Here is a 17,479-nt window from a genome sequence, read left to right on the forward strand (position 1 = left end):
GGGTCCGTGCTTTTAGACGCGGCTCGCGCCAGTCTCTGGAGCTCCTTTAAGCAGCGCTCTTAATCCCTTCTCCTCGCGCACCAGGAGACAAAGAAGGAAGAAAACGTCTCTTGCCTTTTCGGCAGGTCCAGACTTTTCCCTGGACTCCGTCCTGGCCAGCCATGGCGCACTAACCCCCTGCAGGCTGTGTTCACGCGGCCAACCCCAGTCCTCTCCCTGCGCTCTGACCGAAGCCCGAGCCTCAGCTCCCAGCCCCGCCCGCCCCGGTGGGGAAGCAGACAAGCCTCTCGGGCTGGTGAGTGCTGGCCGGCACCGATCCTCTGTGCGTGCGGGAATGTCTGTGCTTTGTCCCCTGCACCCCTGAGTCTGCACTCTCCTCCGCGGCTCCGAAGCTTTCACCTTCCACCACCCGCAGGCTCCGCCCGCGAAGGGGCTTCCTAGTGTGTGGAAACTTTTCCTCCTTCACAGCTCCCTCCCACTGGTGCAGGTCCTGTCCCTATCCTTTTGTCTCTGTTTATTCTCTTTTCTTTTGCCCTACCCAGGTACTTGGGGGGTTTCTTGCCTTTTGGGAGGTCTGAGGTCTTCTAACAGCGTTCAGTAGGTGTTCTGTAGTTGTTGTTCCACGTATAGATGTATTTCTGGTGTATCTGTGGGGAGGAAGGTGATCTCCGCGTCCTACTCTTCCGCCATCTTCCCGGCTGCCTCTCGGAAAAGGGTACATTTTAAATCAAATCTAATGTTTGTTTTTAGAACAAGAATCAAAGCAATTAATATTGTACTTTTTTTTTTTTTTTTTTGGTACGCGGGCCTCTCACTGTTGTGGCCTCTCCCGTTGCGGAGCACAGGGTCCGGACGCACAGGCCCAGCGGCCATGGCTCACGGGCCCAGCCGCTACACGGTATGTGGGATCCTCCCGGACCGGGGCACGAACCCGCGTCCCCCGCATCGGCAGGCGGACTCTCAACCACTGCGCCACCAGGGAAGCTCTTTAAAGTACTTTTAAGAGTACTTTCTTAGAAAGGCTAAAAACAAATTATCATTTTATGATAATATAGGATATCCTTTTAATGTTTATTGTTTTTCTACCCTTTGTTGCTTACCTACGTGATTTTTTTCATCATATTTTAGTAGTACATTGTGCAAAACTGTTGAACTTCAAAATCGTCGTAAAGGAAAGCAGAAACATAAAAGTATCATCTGAATATTAGAGTTCACAGATAGTCAACATTTTCTGTCAGTGGCCATCAGGATTTGTGCTATTATTCTCTGTGCTACTAAGGCCATGAGGAAGAATGAAAGTGGTTATTTATCCTTTGTGGAACTTGATAGTTTCACTTTAAAGATTTTGATTTTATGATGTAAAACAAACACCAGTTTCATGGCATCATTAATTAACTCATGTCTTATTATTGATGTGGATGCCTGTGCAAGCGTTGATTTTTAACCATCTCCAACAATACTGAAGTAAAAGAACCACTTAAAGTGAAGTAATAGAGGCAACTTCCCTGGCGGTCCAGTGGTTAAGACTCCGCACTTCCACTGCAGGGGGCGAGGGTTCAATCTCTGGTCGGGGCACTAAGATCCCAAGATTTCACATGCTATGCAGTGAGGTTGGGGGAAAAAAAAAAGAAGTAATAGAGATTACATTCTTAATAGCAGTCTCTTCTGAAACATTGCAGAAGACTGAGGATTGATGCAGATCTTGGGACTTTAAAACAGCTCTTTCTGACTCCATTACATGTAGATTTTGAACAACCACCTTTATAAGAAAATCAGAGAATTTGTTTTGTCATCTCTTTTTATAGCTTTTTTGTCACCTGGCAGACAGCTTCCTGCCTAACCTGACTTTTAAAACCACCTTCATGAGATTGGTGCTCACTGAGGGCATTGACTAAGCAGTGAAGGCAGCTGTTGAATAGTGAAAAACCTGTTGGTGGTGCTTTTCCATCAGGTCTGGGCAATTGCAGTGATATTTTAATTCAGTTGTATTATTTAATGAGGGAAAAGTTGTGATCTATGACTTAAATTCTTCGTTGAAGTTACTGTAAGACCAGGTGTTCTTTTTGTTTTGTTTTTTGGCTGTGTTGGGTCTTTGTTGCTTCACATGGGCTTTATCTAGTTGCAGCGAGCGGAGGTTACTCTTTGTTGCAGTGCTCGGGCTTCTCATTGTGGTGGCTTCTCTTGTTGCGGAGCATGGACTCTGAGCGCACAGGCTTCAGTAGTTGCAGCACGCGGGCTCAGTAGTTGCGGCACGCAGGCCCTAGAGCGCGTGGGCTCCAGTAGTTGCGGTATGTGGGCTCAAGTAGTTGTGGCACTCAGGCTCTAGAGCGCAGGGTCAGTAGTTGTGGTGCACGGGCTTAGTTGTTCTGTGGCATGTGGGATCTTCCCGGACCAGGGATGGAACCCCTGTCCCCTGCATTGGCAGGCGGATTCTTAACCACTGTGCCACCAGGGAAGTCCCAGGTGTATTTTTTGTATATCATCTTTGCAAGTTACTAGCAAAAACATTTTCTACTGGAAGATCAGTGGGAAAAGCTGTGGAATTTGGACAGTTTTCCTTAGATTTTCTGCCCATTGCAGGCATTATATATCAACAAAAGCATCAGAAGGAAGGTAAACTTTTCTTGATATCTAAAAAACTTAAAACTTTAAGTTTCTGTTTCTTGAGATTCAATTATGCTTCTTAAGAGTAAAACATTTTTGTTAGGACTGGCATATAACTTTTACCAAGTTGGCATTGCCAAAACTATAAGAGAACTTGAACTCTGATTTTAAAGGTTTAAAACTACTTGACCGGCACCAAGTTACAAGGAATAAATTTAGGAGGCAACATTAATACTTGTTTGTTCTCTTAATAGCACATGCCAGAATACAGCAGAAGCAGGTGTGGATATTGGTCATCTGTATGTTTTCAGGGCTGAAAAACGGGCATTCAAGAAAAGCTTTGGTCCCCAGCTGGGCATTCCCATGAAGAATTCCAAACTCTATTGGATAGGGAAGAGTGGCATGAGGGACCAGTCACTCCACCTTGATTCATGCATAGCACTCTCTGTCAGACCCTGATGTGCTGGTGGTGCACCCAGGTGGCAGTGATCTGGGAGTGATGAAGTTGTTTGATATTTTAATCCAAATGAAGAAAGATTTAAGATTTATCGGGACTTCCCTGGCGGTTCAGTGATAAAGAATCTGCCTTGCAATGCAGGGGATGCGGGATCAATCCCTGGTCAGGGAACTAAGATCCCACATGCTGCGGGGCAACTAAGCCCGCATGCCGCAACTACTGAGCTTGTGCGCCTCAACTAGAGCCCACGTGCTGCAAACTACAGAGTCCACACTCTCTGGAACCTGCGCACCACAACTACAGAGCTCACGTGCCCTAGAGCCTGTGCACCACAACTAAAGAAGAGAAAAACTGCATGCCACAACTAGAGAGAAGCCCATGCGCTGCAGGAAAGATCCCGCATGCCACAACTAACACCCGGCACAGCCAAAAATAAATAAATAAATAATAAATCTTAAAAAAAAAAAGATTTATCAAGTAAATGTTCAAGAATGTTACTAGAGTGTGGTCCAGTATGGTACCCAGAAAAGTGTGGTCCCACTCAACGAAACCTCTACATGTTATGAATATACGTGTGAAGAAAGTCAGTGGACAAATTGGCTCTTTTATGAAGTTCATTGGAGGATGTACCATCAGTACATCACACACACGTATACACACAAATACATACCATATTTTCTTTTTTTAATTAATTAATTTTTGGCTGCATTGGGTCTGTGCACGGGCTTTCTCTAGCTGTGGCGAGCAGGGGCTACTCTTCATTGCAGTGCGCAGGCTTCTCATTGCAGTGGCTTCTCTTGTTGCGGAGCATGGGCTCTAGGCACGTGGGCTTCAGTAGTTGTGGCACATGGGCTCAGTAGTTGTGGCTCATAGGCTTTAGAGTGCAGGCTCAGTAGTTGTGGTGCACGGGCTTAGTTGTTCCGCCACATGTGGGATCTTCCTGGGCCAGGGCTCAAACCCGTGTACCCTGCATTGGCAGGCAGATTCTTAACCACTGTGCCACCAGGGAAGCCCATACCACACTTTCTTTATCCATTCATCTATTTTTTTCTTCAGTTATTTGTTTATTCATTTAGTCATTCAACATATATTTACTAAGTGCTTGCTACATGCCAGGAGTAAGAACAACACAAAGTAACTTCCTGCCTTCATGGAGTTTACATTTCAATGGGGGAAGACAGAAAACAAACTTGCAGCATAGTATACAATGCACCAGATGGAGATAAATGCTACCTAGGAACATTCAGACGAAAGAGGGGCACAGGAAGACCTGGAGGGTGAGGACTGCATTCTGATCTCACCTCCTCTATATCCACCTTGCTCACACCACTGGCCTCCTGTCACTCCTTGAGCCCCAAACACACTGGTTTGCTGTTTCAGCCCCATCCGCGCTCTGCTCGCTTGGATGGTGACCTGGAGATCTCCAAGACTGGAAAAAGGCTTCTGTGCCTTATACTTTGAGGTGGGAGTATGTTTATGGTTCAAGGAACTGCAAAGAGACTAGTGGTGTGAGCGAGGCGTGCACAGAGAGATGGGGTCGGAGGGGAAACAGGGCTGGCTCAAGTAAGCCCCTGTGGGTCAAGGGGAGGAGGCCTGTGGCTTTTCCTCTACGTGAGCTGCGGAGCCACGGGCAGGCTTTGAGCAGAGGAGTGATCTGATCTGATTGCTATTATAACAGATGCCTCTGTGCCAGACCCCGGGAGGGAAGGGTGGCAGCAGAGCTCCCCACCCCGAGGAGGCCACTGCAAGAATCTGGGTCTGAGATGGTGGCTCGGACCAGTGTGGGGACAGAGGATGTGGTCACATACGCTGAGGAGGGGTAATCATTCATCTATGGATGGACACTTAGGTTGCTTCCTTCCATATCTTGGCTATTGTAATAATGCTGCAATACACAGGGGTGCATACATCTTTTTGAATGACTGTGTTTGTTTTCTTCAGAAAAATACCCAGAAGTGGAATTGCTGGGTCATATGGTAGTTTTATTTTTAATTTTTTGAGGAACCCCTCCATACTGTTTTCCATAGTGGCTGCACCAATTTGCATTACTACTAGCACGGGTTTCCTTTTCTCCACATCCTCACCAGCACTTATTATTTGTCTTCTTTTTGATAATAGCCATTCTGACAGGTGTGAGGTGATACCTCATTGTGGTCTTGATTGCATTTCCCTGATGATTAGTGATGTTGAGCATCTTTTCATGTGCCTGTTGGCCATCTGTATGCCTTCTTTGGAAAACTCTTCAGGTTCTCTGCCCATTTTTTAATCAGGCCGTTTGTTTTTTGATGTTGACTTGTATGAGTTCTTTGTATATTTTGGATATTAACCCCTTATCGGATATTTTTTGCAGCCATCTTCTCCCATTCAGTAGGCTGCGTTTTCTTTTTGTTGATAGTTTCCTTTGCTGGTCAAAAGCTTTTTTAGTTTGATGTAGTCTCCCATTTGGTTTTTTTGTTTGCTTGTTTTTTGGGGTTTTTTTTGCTTTTGTTTCCCTTGCCTGAAGAGACATATCCAAAAAAATATTAAGACCAATGTCAGAGTACTCCCCATGTTTTCTTTTTTTTTTTTAACTTTTTTTTCTTACAGTTGTATTGAGATATAATTGACTTACAGCACTTTATAAGTTTAAGGTGTACAGCATAATGATTTGACTTACATACATCATGAAATGATTACCACAGTAAGTTTAGTGAACATCTGTCATCTCCTACAGATACAAGAAAATATATTTTTTTCCTTTGTGATGAGAACTCTTTAGGATTTACTCTTAACAACTTTCCTATATAACATATAGCAGGACTTCCCTGGTGGTGCAGTGGTTAAGAATCCACCTGCCAGTGCAGGGGACATGGGTTCGACCCTGGTCCAGGAAGATCCCACATGCTGCGGAACAGCTAAATCGTGCACCACAACTACTGAGCCTGCGCTCTAGAGCCTGAGCTCTAGAGCCCGCGAAGCACAACTACTGAAGCTGCGTGCCACAACTACTGAAGCCTGTGCTCCTAGAGGCCTTGCTCCGCAACAAGAGAAGCCACTGCAATGAGAAGCCCACGCACTGCAACGAAGAGTAGCCCCTGCTCACTGCAACTAAGCCCGTGCGCAGCAGTGAAAACCCAAGGCAGCCATAAATAAATAAATAAACAAAAATAAATAAAATATAGCAGTGTTAATTGTATTAATCATGTTGTACATTACATCCCTAGTACTGCTTATGTTTTCTTCTAGGAGTCTTAACGGTTTCAGGTCTTACATTTAATTTTAACCCATTCTGAGTTTATTTTTGTATATAGTGTGAGAAAGTCCAGTTTTCCCAAAACCATTTATTGAAGAGGCTGTCTTTTCCCCGTTCTGTATTCTTCCCTCCTTTATCATAGATTAATTGACCATATAAGTGTGGGTTTATTTCTGGACTCTCTGTTCTGTCCAGTTGATCTATGTGTCTGTTTTTATGCCAGTACCATACTGTTTTGATTACTGAAAAGCTTTGTAGTGTAGTTTGAAATCAGGGAGCATGATACCTCCAGTTTTGTTCTTTAACATGGTAGATTCTTAAATTGTTCTTGTTCACAAAATAATTTTAAGGTATGACTTTGATTCTGACCCATTTTGTTTTAAAGGATGGAATCTGTCCTTCAGATTAATTGCCCTTTGTGCTTAAGCCTGCTTGTAGCATCTTTCATGATTATGATAGTTGAATGATTTTGTAGTGCCATTTATTTTTTGAAGTAGTTACTACTTTGGCATCTATTTTAATAAGGTCTAGGGCTTCCCTGGTGGCGCAGTGGTTGAGAGTCCGCCTGCCAATGCAGGGGACACGGGTTCGTGCCCCGGTTGGGGAAGATCCCACATGCCGCAGAGCGGCTGGGCCCGTGAGCCATGGCCACTGAGCCTGCACGTCTGGAGCCTAAGCGGGAGACGGGAGAGGCCGCAACAGTGAGAGGCCCGCATACCGCAAAAAAAAAAAAAGGTCTATACTTAACCTCCACTTTTTAAACTTGAATTGTTATGTAAATTAATCTAAATCTTTCTTTGTGCTGTGTGTTTATTTTCAAGAAGTGTAAACCTGCTGTTTTTCTTTTTCTCATTGATTGTGGTAATAGAAACTTTCTAGAGTTTAAATAAAGAGTACTGCTCTAATAGTGTTTAAAAGATAAATTGAGGTCCCCTGATTTCTTTGGAAGAAAGTTCCATAGCCCACCCAGAGCCTGGCCAGTAGTATTAGAAGCTTATATATTCATAGACTATAAATAAAAGCCTTTTGTAAGCAGCTTAATGAATTTGCCTGATTTGTGTTTAATAGCACGAATCAGAATGACTCTGCTCATATAGTTGTTTGAAATGTTTCTCCTGTTTCAGAGATTGACCTGTTTTTCTGTTTTTATTCTAGAAGGAAATAATACGGGCTTGATCCAGTGATCCACATGGGCTTGACCCAGTTTCTCAGTAGATGGGTCAATAGTCTTTTGTTTCAGATTGCTTAGGCTCCATAGTTTGCTCTGTAGCACAAATGCCCGACCAAAGATCATTATATGGGTCTTGAGCAAGTAACTTCAGGAAGGAAAAATGCTGGGGGCGGGGGCAAGTGATTCACTTTGCTGGTTAGAGGTAAGATCAGAAAAGTTACCGTTTATAGTTACTTTGTATTTTTCTTTGAGGTTACCATGGATTCTTTCTCTAATATAAATGAGCTCCTTTTTGAGTTGTAGGAAGTAATGATCATCAGTAAGTACTGTTAGGAGATAAATAAAACTGATTATCTTTAAGTGTTTAAAGATGGTTTAAAATCAGGTAGTGTATATACCAGTGTACTTTGAAGATACTGGCCTAAATTATTCATTGAATTATCAGATCCACTGAGTAGAGTATTGGTTTCCTAATAGTAGAAAAATCGTCTTATTTCCTAAGGATTAAGTTTAGTGATTGGATCCTATCTGACATTTAAATGAAGTTTTTGTTCAGGATTGTTTCTCAAAATCTATGTTAGCTTTTCAATTGCTGCTAATCTGGAATTGTAGAAGGGCACTTCTGAAATCCGACTCTGCATGAGTAAAGGTCAACAATGTGTGGGGACTTGAGGTATGGCAGTTTGCCACAAACTCGTTAATCCAAGGCTTGTTATAGCAGGTATAAGGAATATTAAAATTTCTCTTAAGACGTTTGAGGAAAAAAAAGATTTTTTTGTTTGAAGAGCAATCAAGAATAAGAACCTTTTACCAAACGTTTTTCTTACTTATTTATATAAACAATCTCTTAAAGTGTCATGGTTCATTCAATTTTGAACTTTAATCTGGGTTTTTCTCTTGGCATTCACATTGCAGATCTTAATTAGTTTTTTTCTTCTTTTTAGAAAGTAGATGGATTTAAAGTGTTCAAATATACTGTATAAAAAGGTCTATGTGTGGTAGAGGAGAAGACTAAGTCTAACCTTGGCATTTCTAGCCTCCTCGGGTGAACTGTGACCTTTATAGAAAGCCAGGTGATTGCTGCCTCAGCTTGATTCCCATTTTGAATGTTAATGGCTTTAGCTGGAGACTTATTTGGAAGGACTTATTTGGCCCTGTATTGTAGCATTTGCCTTAACGTATTTTATAAGAGAAACAATGTAAATTCCAGGATTTAAGTGTGTTTTTTAAAATTGGTTTTTGAAAATTCAACATCATTATAACTTGATTCATTTTATTTATAATATTTATTTTATTTATTTATTTGGTTTGCTGGGTCTTAGTTGTGGCACATGTGCTTCTCACTTGTGGCCAGTAGGCTCCTTAGTTGTGGCTCACCGGCTCCTTAGTTGTGGCATGCGAACACTTAGTTGCAGCATGCATGTGGGATCTAGTTCCCTGACCAGGGATTGAACCCGGGCCCCCTGCATTGGGAGCTTGGAATCTTAACCGCTGCGCCACCAGGTAAGTCCCTTGATTCATTTTAATGTAGTGATTTTAACAAAGTTTGTTGATATGGTTGTGTGTGAAAAATACAGACTAGTTATAAAAAGACCCTTAAGCTTGTATTAGTTCAGATAACTTCTACACAGATAAATGGGACACTAACTGCTGCATATGACTGACCAGACATTTGAATACCTAACCATATTCATATAATTTGGGTTCCCCAATCTCTGGGAGAAGGTTTGTTGTATCTCACAGGAACCATTTCATATAGGATATAATAAGAAAGTTCTTTTAGAAACAAGTTTTTAAATTCCTGTTGTTAATGCATCTTTATCATAAAATGGGGACTTAATGAGATAGCATCTCCACTAGTCATTATTTTGTAAATCATCCTTTGGGCACAAAATTCTAAACTTGTAGAAATTACCCCTTTTTGCTCTCACTTAGGACTTAATAGTGCGATATAAGAAACTAGAGATTTTGGTTTGGCATAAATTCTCTACAAATAAACAGCTAAGTCATTTTTTTTGTCTTTTTTTTTTAATTGAAGTATAGTTGATGATGTTAATTAGGAAAGTGACTCAGTTATATATACATTCTTTTTCATATTCTTTTCCATTACGGTTTATTACAGGATATTGAATATAATTCCCTGTGCTATACAGTAGGACCTTGTTTATCCATTCTATATATATACCAGTTTGCATCTGCTGATTCCAAACTCCCACTCCTGTCCTCTCCCACTCCCCTCCCCCTTGGCAACCACCAGTCTATTCTATATGTCCCTGACTCTGTTTCTGTTTCATAGATAGGTTCATTTGTGTCATATTTTAGATTCCACATATAAGTGATATCATATGGTATTTGTCTTTCTCTGACTTAGTTCACTTAGTATAATAATCTCTAGTTGCATCCATCTTGCTGTAAATGGCATTATTTCGTGTTTTTTTAATGGTTGAGTAGTATTCCATTGTATATATTGTACCACATCTTCTTTATCCATTCATCTGTTGATGGACATTTAGGTTGTTTCCATGTCTTGGCTATTGTAAATAGTGCTGCTATGAACATAGGGGTGCATGTTATGTTTTTCAATTATAGTTTTGTCTGGATATATGCCCAGGAGTAGGATTGCTGGATCATATGGTAGTTCTATTTTTAGTTTTCTGAGGAACCTCCATAGTTTTCCACAGTGGCTGCACCAACTTACATTCCCACCAACAGTGTGGGAGGGTTCCCTTTCCTCCACACCCTCTAGCATTTGTTATTTGTAGGCTTTTTAATGATGGTTATTCTTACTGGTGTGAGGTGATACCTCATTGTAGTTTTGGTTTGCATTTCTGTAATAATTAGCGATGTTGAGCATCTTTTCATGTGCCTGTTGGCCACCTGTATGTCTTCTTTGGAGACATGTCTATTTAGGTCTTCTGCCCAATTTTTGATTGGGTTGTTTGTTTTTTTGTTGTTGAGTTATATGAGTTGTTTGTATATTTTAGAAATTTTAAGCCCTTGTTGGTCACATCTTTTGCAAATATTTTCTCCCATTCTGTAGGTTGTCTTTTCAGTTTGCTTATGGTTTCCTTTGCTGTGCAAAAGCTTGTAAGTTTCATTAGGTCCCATTTGTTTATTTTCATTTTTATTTCTATTGCCTTGGGAGACTGACCTAAGGAAACATTGGTGCGATTTATATCAGAAAATAAAACAGCTGTTTTGCCTGAAACAGCAAAGTCTTTAAATCATACTGAGAGGAAAAGCAAGTTGTCTTGCTGAGAAAGGGAGGCGAGTACTTTTGAATGGTGAGGAGTGAAGCACATAATTAAAGGGTTAGGATTCTTGTTCCAAAGCAGAATGGGAGAAGAGAGTGGAAGACTCCCATCTGGTCCTTTCAATCCTTGAAGAAGCTCTGAGGATTTTTTTTGCCTTTGTGGGAAAACGGTAAAAGGAGGGCTTAAGGCTTTCTGAAAGAATCCAAAGGATTGAGGATTTGGGTTAGGTTATGGCAGGTGAGGCCTTTGGAATTAGAAGTCCTGGTGATCTGACAGAATGAGAGAGAGGCTGCCATGGCAGGCAGCCTGTATACAGGACTAAGAGAGATGGGCAAGGAGTTGGGACTGAGGGTAGATACTGGGACCAGGAGTGGAAGAAAGGGAGGTCAAAGGTACGAAAAGGAATGAGTGGAGATAAGAATTGATGAATTTGGGGAGGTTGCTAGAGTCATCCCGGTGTCTATACAGGAGGTTGTGAATAAAGAGGTGGTCAGAGAGGAAGATGACAGGAAAATGTGAGTGGAATGAGCCCAGAGGTGATGCAGTAGCTGGTAAATTGATGAGAACACTTTGGAAAAGTCAGGTGTTGAGAGGCCAGGGATGTGAAAAACAAGACCTCAGGTTGCCCTCGGGCTTTACAACTCTGAATTCCAGAGCACACATTGTCTGAAAGTTAATAGTTTTGCTTCTCAGAAATACGAAATAATACGCTGACATATTTTTGTAAAATCAGAAGTGAACTCTGAAAAGCATATAATATATGGATTTGTATTTTAACAATCAGTCAGAAGTATTAATTGCCTCCTTGTAAACACTGGAGGATGGATACTGTTTGGGCTCCTCAGCAGGAGGTTTCTAACAGGAAAGAGGGAGACTCTAAGCGGGAGAGTCTGATATTGGGCTTTTCCTTTCACCATGTACAAGCAGTATCCTTAGGGCAGATGGACGAATGACACTCCTCAGGAAAACCTGGCCATGGGAGACACTGTCTTTACTCATTTTAGTAGAACCCAAGTCAAAAAAAACGTAGTTCTTCTGTGGTGGAAACAAGAAAAAGAGGGGAAAAAAACACAACTCTAGATTTAGACTCTTTTTTTGAAACCTGTAACACCTGAGAACTCCAAGGTCTCCCAGTGTCATTTACAAAAGCCCAGAAAAGCACTCAGGGTATCCTGGGTATGGACCAGCTTCTGGGAGAAAACAACTTTACGAATCAAAAACCACAAAAAGTAAGAGTGACCAGACCAGTGTATGGAATAGCGAGAGTTGTGATCAGATGGGACGCTGAAGAGCACAGGTGGCGCTGGTTGCGGGGTGGTTTGGACAGTGCAGTTTCCTTGAAGAAACAGTCAACTTTGCATGGTACCAGGAAGGAGCCTATAATGGATGGGAACATGAGTGGTGAGACTCTGGGTACATTTTTACAAACTGACTTGAAGGGTTTTTCCCCCCTAGTAAGCAGAACTCAGCGTCAAGGTGATAACAGTTTTCAGCTCAAAGTGAAAGCGATACTTTCTGTTAATCTGTAATCATTCTTTATTCACTGTAAGCAATAAAGGTAAGTATAATTCCCCACGTGTATTCCGTCATCAAACATAATTGAAAATACCATTTATCATTTGCTGATTTAGGACCCTAACTAAAGAACACTGACAGTCATAAAGAGTATCCATACTTAGTTAAAAGGGAGGACCTTTTGAAGGAAATATCTGAGGAGTAAGTTTTATATAAGACACTGACTAGGAAGGTACATTTGGGAGAGAAGAGTAAAGAATCTGAGAATAAGTAGAATTTTATCAGCTGTTGAATTTTGGATGGCATTCTCCTTTGCACATCTGCTCTCTCCTATTCTTTTCGTAAAGGGTAAAGGAGTAAAAGTCTTACAGAAGGGAAGCCATGTTAACCTGTATATTAGTTTAAGGAAACACTGCCCATTTTCAGTCTTACTGGCCTCTAGAGTGGGTTCCTTCCTCCTTCAGCTTAGCAGTAAAGCCTGAGAATAGACTGGACCTGAATCAAATGTTTTACCTTGGTATAAATTTGTTGTCCCATTTGTTGGAGACTTAGGAATAACTGTAATCTGTAGGGATAGAGCCTCTGCCTCATTGAGAAAATAGCTAATTGTTTGGGCCGTTAAGGCAAGAAAGTGAGTAAATATGGATTAATAGTAATCTCTTGCAGGGAAAGTATTTCTGAATCAACTCAGATTTTAAATGTTATGTTTTATGAAGTTGTGACATAAACTTTTTCTTTCCTCGCACTTTGAAAGCGTTGACTCATATTTTGTCCTGTTTTGTGATGGCTCTTGTGAAAGGAATAGAAAGAGATTGGGAAATAAGCAAGTGTTTCTGCCTTTTTCTCCTGCAGGTCCCAGTAGGGATGGCACAATCAGCGAGGACACTATCCGAGCCTCTCTCATCTCAGCAGTCAGTGACAAACTGAGATGGCGGATGAAGGAGGAAATGGATCGTGCCCAGGCAGAGCTCAATGCCTTGAAACGAACAGAGGAAGACCTGAAAAAAGGTCACCAGAAACTGGAAGAGATGGTTACCCGTTTAGATCAAGAAGTAGTAAGTAACTCATTGAATAGTTGTACTAGTTAGATTGAATCATAGCCATGGCAAAGTGTTCTGTATATACTGTGGTTACCCTGAACATTGTGGGTATAGTTAAAGAGTTCCGAAAATTATACACACCTTTAAGCATTTTCACATAGCTCCTCTACAGCTTTGTTAAAAAAAAAAAAATGCAGCCTGTGGTTGGAATGTAGTCTTTGATTGGGGAGTGGATGTATTCAGAGGAGTTTTGCTTGCGCCTTCACCCCGGGGGATAATGTTTTGACCCAAAGGAGGACTGTTTGAGCGCTTGATGTTACCAGACAGTTACTAGGAAATAAGAATTTGAGAGAGCTCTAAGTCGTGATAAAGATCTGCAGACCCTGGGTACAAACTTAAGGGTCAGGTCTTTTTTGTTTCCAAATGTTGTTTGAACTATATTTAAAGTATCTTTGGTGACCCCTTCTAGGTGAGCCCTTCTAACTTAATAACCCATAGTGTATGCAACCTTTAGCTCTTAAGCTTTCTCACATTTTTATCAGACTGCTGTGCCCTTATGAGTCAAGTCAGCCCTGTGACTTCTTTAGTTTAGTGATTAGAGGCACTAGCATAATTTGAGTGCCAGCTTCACTCTTCACTTTCATTCCTGTGATGGAGAATTTTTTCCAGCAGGTGTGCATTTTTGATGAAAGGGTAAAGAGTTATTAAGTGTTAGAGGGCTTTGGAGAAAGTGATTTGTATGTACACATTACTCTAATAAAATGGTTCTAGTGTGTAAAGTGAGCTGCTCAATAGCCAGCTATTTGCAAAAGTTCAGCAAAGTGACACCAGTACAGTTCAGAGCCTGCAACTACCACCTGCTGTATCTTGTGAATAAAGTTCAACTGTTTGGAGTTCTATGTGTTGAATCATCTGTACAGACTGGGGAAAGTTATTCCTCTGAGGCAGATGGCCACTTGTTTTGAAAGAAGGACCTCCTTTATGATTTTCACGTAAGGAACCTCCTGCTGGAAAGTGTCTTGTCTGATGGCTTAGTTTGCAGTATCATTTGTCACTGGTAAGTGACAAGCTTATCACTGCCACCAAAAGTGCTCAGCTCAGCATCTCCTGTTTTCACTCAGCATGTTAGAGCACACCTTTTCCTCTAACTTTGACTAATGTGATACATGAATCTCATCCATGAGTTGTTTAAGCATTGTTTTATTAGCAAGTCTGTTTCTGTGAAGTTGAATTGTAGATGTCTGACAAGCAGATAATTACAATTAGTATAAAATCATCATGCTTGGACTATTCTGTTTTCAGGCTGAGGTTGATAAAAACATAGAACTTTTGAGAAAGAAGGATGAAGAACTCAGTTCTGCTCTGGAGAAAATGGAAAATCAATCTGAAAACAATGATATTGATGAAGTTATCATTCCCACAGCCCCACTATACAAACAGATCCTAAATCTGTATGCAGAGGAAAATGCTATTGAAGACACTATCTTTTACCTGGGAGAAGCCTTGAGGCGGGGAGTAATAGACCTGGACGTCTTCCTGAAGGTATGTCTTCCTCGCTCTGCTTTCCAGGGTTTCGGAACATGTGTTTTAGAGACACTGACCTTGAAAACCACAGATCAAGAGGGTTTCTCTGTAGGAGGTGGGTTAAAATTCTTTGTATTTCCAAAAGAGAGCAAGTGAGATAAATGGCTGTGAGCAGTGTCTTCCCACCTACAGAGGGGGCTGAGGATCATCTGAGTAGGGGAAGAAAAGTGGGCTAGTGGCTGCAGTTCCCCACCCCACGAGATAGCATCAAGCTGAATGTAATCCTTCTCTCTTACTACTGTGCCTAGGTGGATCATGAGGTACAGTCAGATTTCCATTGATTCTTTCAGGTCACATCATCTAAACTGAGATCATTGACTGCCCCACCCTTATTGTTTTTGTTTTTTTCCTCTGTTAATTTTTTTAGACTTGCATAGTTTTATACCTGTTTTCCCAAATCAAACAGCCTTGGGAAGTATTGGGTTTGCCCTGCTGGTAATAGAGCCCTTCTGAATAAAGGTTATATTCCAGGCTTAATGCTATTGTACAGACATGAAGATCTGTAAGCCAAGTTTGGCTACTTCTCTCTGTTGGGTCATGAAGAGCATGGCTTTAGGAATAATAGCAGCCATCCTCTGGATATTCAGTACAGCTGCTGCTGCTGCTTCAGTGCACATGCGAGGCTGGTCAGGTTGCTTGCTGATCTTGCCTGTCTTACTATGAGCGTGTGGCCAAACCACTCTTGGACCTGGTGCAAGCACATGAATAGCTGGGACCCTAGAGAGGACTTCCTTTCTGTACACTGTCCCCTGCTTGGGTGGCATAGCCTAGGGAAAGATACACATGGAGAGGCAAGAGAGGTACACTGTTTGCTAGGCACTGGACAAAAGCTGGCCTTGTGCTATACTCATCCTTGCCCTTCCCCTTTTTTAGCCAAGTGGGAACAAACAGTCACAGTCTGTACAAAAGTTTTTTGTAACTTTTGTTAGGATCACAGTACATGTTTCCCTGCCATCTTGGTTGTCTCAAGTGCAGCTTGAACTCCTGAGCCAGATCCTGCAATGTGGTGCTTTCCCTGTGAAGAAGGCCTTTGTATAGGGTCTCAGAAGACTACTTTCCTTAACACAACCTGCCAGCATCAATCCAGTGAGTTTAAAAAGCCACATGTACTAAAGTATTGGCTCCAAAGGAAAGTTGATATGAGTTTAGGTTCTTAGCTCCCACCTAGGTTACAAACTGTCTGATAGTTCATGCCTGGGCCTGGATCAGAGCCAGTCTAAACTGTTGAAACTTTTCCCCCTTCACAGCATGTACGTCTTCTGTCCCGCAAACAGTTCCAGCTGAGGGCACTAATGCAGAAAGCAAGAAAGACTGCCGGTCTCAGTGACCTCTACTGACTCCTCTGATACCAGCTGGAGATTGAGCTCTTCTAAAGCATTCTTTTCTTCTCTTCCTTTCTCTTATATCAGTAGGTGCCCAGAATAAGTTATTGCAGTTTATCATTCAAGTGTAAAATATTTTGAATCAATAATATATTTTCTGTTTTCTTTTGGTAAAGACTGGCTTTTATTAATGCACTTTCTATCCTCTGTAAACTCTTTTTGTGCTGAATGTTGGGACTGACTATGCTAAATAAAATTTGTTGCATAATTTTTCTCTTTTACTGAACATCTTTAGGAAAAATATATGAAACCTAAATAAGAAGCTCGGCTTCTAATTTAGCAAAGTATATCATCCATCGTGAGTTGAAATTTAGCATTATTTATCCTCTAGCATATAAAGTGAATTCTATTCAATATGGGATATAATACCACACAGAAATCTAAATTTTCAAATATTTGAAATTGAGGGATTTGAGTGACTTTTTTTGTGAAAGGTCCTGGCTGGTACCCTCCCTACCAGTTCCTGCCTAGTCCTGCCTAGATTTGTTTCCTTTCCAAACCTGACAGAACCGTAGCTAACTGTTTTCATCAAGAAAGGAGCAGAGTGGCCAGTACCAAGCTACACACCTGAGAATTTATGTTAACTAGGCAAGATGGTCTGGCCACAATTAAGGAGGAAGGTACAGTGTACACTGCCTCTCTGCATTTATTGTCATCTAAAGTCAGTCTTTCTGGTGAGTGATTCTGTAGTCAAGATTGTGGCCACCCATCCAATGATCTACATGTCCTAAAAAGCTTATCTAGCAGAACAGAATTTTCTCTGTCAAAATGAGAGCGCTAGAAGGTTCATGAGGTTATAAAGAAATGAACATTCTAATTTAAGATGTTTTAAGGTATTCAGGCAGCCAGACAGCTACTCTATACTTCTCCCAAGAGAAGAAAGACATTTGGTCTCACTCATCACTGAAGAGTTTATATAGTTTAGATCTTTTCTTAAAAAATGAAAATCTACTTGTAAAAATTATCAGAATAGAAACTGGCAAGGTTTAATCTAGTGTTAGGTTTGAAACTAACATTTTTTTTTTTTTTTTGCAGTACGCGGGCCTCTAGCTGTTGTGGCCTCTCCCATTGCGAAGCACAGGCTCCAGACGCGCAGGCTCAGCAGCCATGGCCCACAAGCCTAGCCGCTCTGCGGCATGTGGGATCCTCCCGGACCGGGGCACGAACCCGTGTCCCCTGCATCGGCAGGCGGACTCTCAACCACTGCGCCACCAGGGAAGCCCTGAAGCTAACGTTTAAA

The 17,479-nt window shown here is 41.6% G+C and overlaps 2 protein-coding genes across 3 annotated transcripts in view; one reads left to right on the top strand and one right to left on the bottom strand.

Annotated features, from left to right (window-relative positions):
* TSG101 (tumor susceptibility 101) overlaps positions 1 to 16,447 on the top strand; it is a 58,281-nt gene extending 41,834 nt beyond the window's left edge. For both annotated transcript variants that reach the window (XM_079928255.1, XM_079928254.1), the window contains 3 exons: positions 13,086 to 13,288; positions 14,576 to 14,815; positions 16,105 to 16,447. In XM_079928255.1, the coding sequence (XP_079784381.1) occupies positions 13,086 to 13,288; positions 14,576 to 14,815; positions 16,105 to 16,194 (533 nt within the window). In that variant the 3' untranslated portion in view covers positions 16,195 to 16,447. The remainder of the gene's footprint in view (positions 1 to 13,085; positions 13,289 to 14,575; positions 14,816 to 16,104) is intronic.
* Positions 14,761 to 17,479, bottom strand: part of LOC307189793 (uncharacterized protein) — a 47,165-nt gene continuing 44,446 nt past the window's right edge. The window contains exon 5 of the mRNA XM_079928258.1: positions 14,761 to 14,874. The gene's annotated coding sequence lies outside the window, so the exon portion shown is untranslated. The remainder of the gene's footprint in view (positions 14,875 to 17,479) is intronic.

The sequence above is a fragment of the Stenella coeruleoalba genome, assembly GCF_951394435.1.
Source record: "Stenella coeruleoalba genome assembly, chromosome: 8".
Lineage (NCBI taxonomy): Eukaryota > Metazoa > Chordata > Mammalia > Artiodactyla > Delphinidae > Stenella > Stenella coeruleoalba.